The sequence below is a fragment of the Panthera pardus genome, unplaced genomic scaffold (genome assembly GCF_024362965.1).
Source record: "Panthera pardus isolate Hobbes unplaced genomic scaffold, ASM2436296v1 HiC_scaffold_12, whole genome shotgun sequence".
Classification (NCBI taxonomy): domain Eukaryota; kingdom Metazoa; phylum Chordata; class Mammalia; order Carnivora; family Felidae; genus Panthera; species Panthera pardus.
Genome location: NW_026526677.1, coordinates 9,472,483 through 9,479,549, shown reverse-complemented (window position 1 = coordinate 9,479,549; position 7,067 = coordinate 9,472,483). Strand labels below are relative to the sequence as shown.

The following is a 7,067-nucleotide window of genomic DNA, read 5'->3' as shown; positions in this document are numbered from 1 at the left end:
GATGGGTCCAGGTGGACTCTATAATTGCCTCTGTTGACCTAGACTGCTCCCATGCTCAAGTTCAAAGAGAGTGGCACAGGCAGCCAGGGCTCCGTGCCCTCTGACCTGGGTCCCCTTGTGGCCTCCACATGGAACTCTGGGTTTCCCCTGACCGAGTGTCCCATTGTGTGAGCTCAGTTTCAATGGAGAAAGAAACCGGGTTGAGCAAAAAGAACATTCACTTTTCCCACCAAGCTGACGCCCAAGTAAATAGTGTGGTCCCATCGGTGGAGCCCAGGCCTTGCCCTCTTCCTTCCCTCCAAGTACAGCCTGGATTATTTAAGAAGGCACCCCGGTTGAGCACACCTCACACGAGACCATCGGACCCAGAGACAGGCCAGCGCCTCACTCACCAGCCTCCTGACCACCATGAAGCTCGCCATGACTCTTGCCCTGGTCACCCTGGCTCTCTGCTGTAGTCTTGGTGAGTGCCCAGAGCCCCTCTTCCCCAAGCCCGGCTCAGGAACCCTCGCTGCCACCCGGTTGTGCTCAGGAGAGGGGACACCTATTTCACTGGAAGGATGACTCCCAGCCAGGAGTCTTGGCCTGTGAACAAGCCCATCTTGGGAACTTGGGGAGCACCCTGAGCCTGTGGGGAAACCAGGAAAGGATCCCATCTTCTATACCCAACAACCTCAGAATTCCAGAGTCAGAACAGACTGGAGGCAGGGCTGGAGGAGATCCAGTATGGATGTGTGTTTAATGACCAACAGAATAGGAATAATGAGCTTCTCAGAGCCCAGTCTTGGAGAACCCCCAAGACGCCAAGAGACCTTGGTACAGTGAAGCCTTCAGGTTTGGGGTCTCCACACTACTCTGGGAGCCAAAGAGGCTGGAAAGAGCTATAGAGCCCCATGTCTCCAAAAGAAACCCAAGCAAAGGCAAGGTCTCCCATTCTGGGCAGAGAGGAATATTCTAGAAAGGGATCTTCCCTTTGGGAAACTGCCAACCCAGAGTGGAGTTTTCTAAACATTTTTGTCCTCCTCCAGAAGGATAAGGAGTCTCTGAATAGTTGCAGCTGTCACTAAGAGGAAAGGAATGAGAGAGAGCGAGAGAGAGGGAAGAGGGAAGCAGGAAGGGAGGGACAGAAGGAAGGGAGGAAGGGGGATCCTACTTCTCTTGAAGCCTCCTGATCTTTTGGGAATTGAGTTACCTGTTTTTTACTCTGTATCAACCTCTTCTACTCCTTTTCATAAGCAAAGAAGCAAAAAGATTTTTATTTTTTAATTTTTTTAATGTTTATTTTTGAGAGAGAGAAAGACAGAGTGTGAGGGGGGGAGAGGCAGAAAGAGGGGAAGACACAGAATCCGAAGCAGGCTCCAGGCCCTGAGCTGTCAGCACAGAGCTCGACGCGGGGCTGGAACCCATGAACCATGAGATCATGACCTGAGCTGAAGTCAGACGTTTAACCAACTGAGGTACCCAGGCGCCCCCCGCTTTTCATTCTTACAATAATCCTATGAAATAGGGGTATGATTCCCATTTTACAGATGCCACACAAAGATAAAGATACTTGCCAGATGACACAGTAAGTTGCAAAGCAGGGCTCAAAGTTCTGGAGAGGGTTTGACTTGGAGCGGCCACTTGGGGGTGCCAGGATTCCAGGCGGGGAAGCCGAATTTGCACACAGGCATAAAATTCAAGGACGGGGACTGAGACTCCAGGGGAAGAAGGGCCAAGTAGGGTGTAGGAAACGGTGACCCTCCCCCACATTCCTGGGAGCAGGAGCCTAAAGGGGGAGCACAACTGGGGAGCACTCTGGGTGAAGGGAATATAGTGGGGCCAGGAAGGGAAGCAAGAGGCTTGTGGGCAGGTGAGTGCACCCCACAGGGCCCAGCGCCTCTTCCAGGCCAAGTTCAGGGGCTTGCACTTGGCTAGAGCCTGACTCCGCCAGAGCCTGACTCTGCCACGCCCCTCCCCCTCCCAGGAGCAAGCGGCTGAGACCATCACTCACCCTTGGTAAGAGGCACGTTTCTGGTGGGACAACCGAAGCCCTCAGTAGCCTCTCCCCAGACCCCACGTTGGATAAAAGATCAGATCGGCATCTTCTCTCATCAGCCCTCTGCCTAGAACTCACAGAAAGAACACATGGCACCTCGCCCCGCCCCAGCCCAGGAGGTGCCAGGAAGGCTCAGACAAGCCGCAGAAGGCTGCAATCCGGGAAGAACCCCGGCGGCGCCAAAGAGCCAGCTCCTTGGAGCACCACCAGATCTCCCATTCAATGCATCCCTTCGACGAAAAGGCTGCTATCTCTTGCTGACAGGCCCGGCCACTTACATCTGGGGACTGGCCCGGCCAGGGGCCCTGCCAGCTTGGAAAAGGGCCAGGACACATGTGCTCTCTCTTTTCTGTGCTTCGGCTTCCGCAGAGGTCTGCCAGAGCTTTCTAAACGTCACGGAAACCCTCTTCACGGGCACGCTTTCCAGTTACGAGGCCGCCGTTGAACCCTTCTTGCCAGACGCGGACGTGAAAGACGCGGGGATCCAGCTGAAGAGGCTGGTGACACGCTTCCTCAGAAGGCCAAGGAGAGCATCTTAAAGCTCACGGTACCCAGCTTCCTTGACTCACGCAGTCTGCGAGCGGATCTCCCCCCTCGCTTGGGTGCAGCCTGGGCCCATTTTTTGGAGCCTTTTCTGACCCAGTGCAAATATCCCTGGGGAAGCAGGCTCAGTCACCTCCCCCTTTTTAAGAGGCTTCTGCGGGGGCGCCTGGGTGGCTCAGTCAGTTAAGCGTCCGGCTCTTGATTTTGGCTCAGGTCCCGATCTCACCGTCCCTCAGATCATGGGAGCACGGAGCCTGCTTGGGATTCTCTCCCTGCCTCTCTCACTCTCTCTCTGCCCCTTCCCTGCTCTCTCTCTCCCCCTCGCTTTCTCAAAATAAATAAAACAGTCAAAACGCTCACAAGCTCAGCTCTTCCCAGACCCACTGAACCTCTTCGTTGACATTGAAGTTCCTGCGTCTCGTCATCCTGGTCGACCTCTGAGGTTCATTCGCCACTGTCTTGGGGGGTTTTTTGGTGTGTGTTTTAGGACAAAATCATAAGAAGCCCACTGTGTGCTTAGGATTCAGAAGCTGAAGGTCTCCAGCCGCCGAAGTCCCTGCTGCTCCCCAGACGCTTCCCTCACTGTGTCCCCAGCCTGGCTTCCTTCAATAAAGCACAAGCATCTCACCTTTGTGTCCCGAACCCCCCCCCCTCTTTTTTGTTCCCCTGCTCCAGTGGGAAAGTTGTCACTGCTAGGGCAAGGGTAGCAAGTGCAAAGGGACAAAGGGAAAGTCACTGGCTGTGCAAACATATCTCCAAGGAGCCCGGGAGTCTCACTTCCTGTTCCCCACACGCACCAGGCTCCTCACAGTTGGCAGGAGTGGGGACCGGCACAGAGTCCCTTGCCGGGGCAGAGAGCCACCCAGGGCCCTGCTCAAACTTAACCTACGGTGGAAGAAGGGAGGGTCCAACCAACGGGGTGGTGGCTGCCCTCAGAAAGACGCCCCAACCCGCATCCATTTAGTGATGGAATCCACTGTTCTGTTTCTTCCAGTCTCTTTGGAATCCCGCTCTTGGGTGAAAAAGTAAACAGTTAAGGTGATTATGCTACCCAGACATGCCTGCAAGTAAATATGGCGCTTTCCAGAGAGTTCTGTCTCCCGTAGACAAATGGTGGACGTTTTAAGCATGCGGATAGAGCAGTTGGGATCTGTTAGGGGTTGGGTGGCCCTGTGTCAGAGGCGCCTCAAGTTACACACAGCACACAACCATGCGTGGAAGGATTCAGTTTCCTGTAAGGCCCTTAGGCAACAAAGGCCGGAGTGGGGAATAGGCTCAATTCCTCCATTAGGGACCCAGGGTGTTTGGGGTGCCTTCGAGAATGACGGACCCTGACTCCTCAGGGTCAGCAGTGGGTTTCACTTGGAGTCCCGAAAGAGGGAGGGTTAGATTTTTTTCTTCGCTTCACATTTGTCAGATGGAATTATTTATCAAACTATTTTCTTTTTTGTTTTAATTCACATCCAAGTTAGCACGTGGTGCAACACTGATTTCAGGAGTAGATTCCTTAGTGCCCCTCCCCCATTTAGCCCATGCCCCCTCCCACAACCCCTCCAGCAACCCTCTGTTTGTTCTCCATATTTAAGAGTCTCTTAATGTCTTGTCCCCTTCCCTGGTTTTATACTCTTTTTGCTTCCCTTCCCTTATGTTCACCTGTTTTATGTCTTAAAGTCCTCATATGAGTGAAGTTATATGATATTTGTCTTTCTCTCACTGACTAATTTCGCTTAGCATAATACCCTCCAGTTCCATCCACATAGTTGAAAATGGCAAGATTTCATTCTTTTTGATTGCTGAGTAATACTCCATTGTGTGTGTATGTATTATATATACATATGTATATATATACATACATATATATACATATGATATATAGATAGATAGATAGATAGATAGATAGATAGATATAGATAGATATAGATATAGATATATATCTTCTTTATCCATTCATCCATCGATGGACATTTGGGCTCTTTCCATACTTTGACTATTGTTGATAGTGCTGCTATAAACATTGGGGTGCATGTGTCCCTTCAAAACAGCACACCTATATCCCTTGGATAAATACCTAGTAGTGAAATTGCTGGATCATAGGGTAGTTCTTTTTTTAGTTTTTTAAGGAACCTCCATACTGTTTTCCAGAGTGGTTGCACCGGTTTGCATTCCCACCAGCAGTGCAAAAGAGATCCAACACCAGCAGTGTTGGCTGGCCATCTGGATGTCTTCTTTGGAGAAGCGTCTATTCATGTTTTTGGCCCATTTCTTCACTGGATGATTTGTTTTTTGGGTGTTGAGTTTGAGAAGTTCTTTATAGACTTTGGATATGAACCCTTTGTCTGATATGTCGTTTGCAAGTATCTTCTCCCATTCTGTCGGTTGCCTTTTGGTTTTGCTGATTGTTTCCTTCACTGTGCAGAAGCTTTTTATTTTGATGAGGTCCCGGTAGTTCATTTTTGCTTTTGTTTCCCTTGCCTCCGGAGATGTGTTGAGTAAGAAGTTGCTGCGGCCGAGGTCAAAGAGGCTTTCTCCTCTAGGATTTTGATGGCTTCCTGTCTTATGTTTAGGTGTTTCATCCATTTTGAGATTATTTTTTTGTCTGGTGTAAGAAAGTGGTCCAGGTTCATTCTTCTGCATGTCGCTGTCCAGTTTTCCCAGCACCACTTGCTGAAGAGACGGTCTTTTTTCCATTGGATATTCTTTCCTGCTTTGTCAAAGATTAGTTGGCCATACTTTTGTGGGTCCATTTCTGGGTTCTCTATTCTGTTCCATGGATCTGTTTTTGTGCCAGTACCATACTGTCTTGATGATTACAGCTTTGTAGTATAGCTTGAAGTCTGGGATTGTGATGCCTCCTGCTTTGGTTTTCTTTTTCAAGATCGCTTTGGCTATTTGGGGTCTTTTCTGGTTCCATACAAATTTTAAGATTATTTGTTCTAGCTCTGTGAAGAATGCTGGTGTTCTTTTGATAGGTATTGCTTTATCGATCTATTCTTAAAGGGGGTGGAGAACAGGAAAAAAAAAAAAAAACAGCCCCTGCTTATACATTTTCTAGATCCTTCAGCTGTCACCATTGTTAGGACATCCTATTTCCAGGTCTAAATCGTAAAAGCATCCGACTCTTGATCTCGGCCCAGGTCATGATCTCACAGCTCATGAGGTCAAGCCCCTCATCGGGCTCTGTGCTGACGGCATGGAGCCTGCTTGGGATTCTGACTCTCCTTCTCTCTGCCCCTCTCCCGTGTGCACTAAATAAATATATAAATAAAATGTAAAAATAAAATAAAACACATCGCAAAAGCCTACAAGTCAAACTGTTCACATCAGTCTTGCCTTTAAAGACATCTCTGCTCAGAAGAGGATCTGGGGGTGGGGCGGGGTGTCACAGACACAGGGCTGTTCAGCACCGGGTCACTGCTGTCTATGGTCCTGATGCTCTTGCGCCCTGACTTGGGCCGCTGCCCCCTCCCTGAGTCCCTGTCCAGCCCACTTTCCTGCAGAAAGAGAATCAGTCATCCTTTTCTTCTGTGGCCAAGGAGTCTTCAGGCATGAAATTAATCCCTAGGTATTTACGGGCCCTTCCAATGTGTTCATAGTGGCGCTGGGCACTCTAAGGAACCCAGGAGCAGATTTCATAATCCAAGTCTGTGTGAAGTGCCTGCTCTGGGCCAGAACTGCACTAAGGCTCAAGCACGGCAGTGAAGAAAGCAGGGCCTTCTGCTCTCTTGGAGCTGGCAATCAAGCGAGGAAGCTCCCACAAAAGAAACGTTAAGTCAACAGACAGGTAGATGAAACTGTGATAAAAGCCATAAAAGAAATCCATGGAGTGATGTGAGCCAGAGAAGCTTAGGCCAAAGCTCTGGAGTCCCCCTTGTCAGGATTTGAGCAGAGACTTAAAGGGATGGCAGGAACCAGCCACCCGGGGGCCAGCGGGGGACAGGGCCTTCCAAGCAGACGGTATAGCAAGAAGGACGATCAGACAGATACACAGAGAACGGAGTGGAGGCTGCCTGGGGCCCCCCCACTCCCTTCCAGAGGCCCCACTGAACCCAGTGCTCGGACCCCAGGGGAAAATTCAGAACCTTGCAAAAGAACCTTTCCTCAGGGCACCCAGGTGGCTCAGTCGGTTAAGTGTCTGACTGTTGATCTCAGCTCAGGTCATTATCTCACGTCTCATGAGTTCGAGCCCCACACTGGGCTCTGCACTGACAGCAGAACCTGCTTGAGATTCTCTGTCTCTCTCTCTCTCTCTCCACCCCCTTCTCTCTCTAAAATAAATAAACGAAAGAGAAAGAAAGAAGAAAGAAAGAAAGAAAGAAAGAAAGAGAAAGAAAGAAGAAAGAAAGAAAGAAAGAAAGAAAGAAAGAAAGAAAGAAAGAAAGAAGAAAGAACCCTTCCTCTAGGTTCTGTTACCTGTCGCCAAAAGAGCCCGGACCTCCTCCCCTTATGTCCTACCATCAAACTCCACTCGTCCGACGGAACTCACGGT

General features: G+C 49.9%; 1 protein-coding gene across 1 annotated transcript; it reads left to right on the top strand.

Moving 5' to 3' along the window:
* Positions 1-408: 408 nt before the first annotated feature.
* Positions 409-3,208, top strand: SCGB1A1 (secretoglobin family 1A member 1). Its single transcript, XM_053900606.1, is given in 4 exon segments — positions 409-463; positions 2,303-2,536; positions 2,539-2,585; positions 3,069-3,208. Coding segments are annotated over 4 exon segments (369 nt in total). The 3' UTR covers positions 3,102-3,208.
* Positions 3,209-7,067: the final 3,859 nt, after the last annotated feature.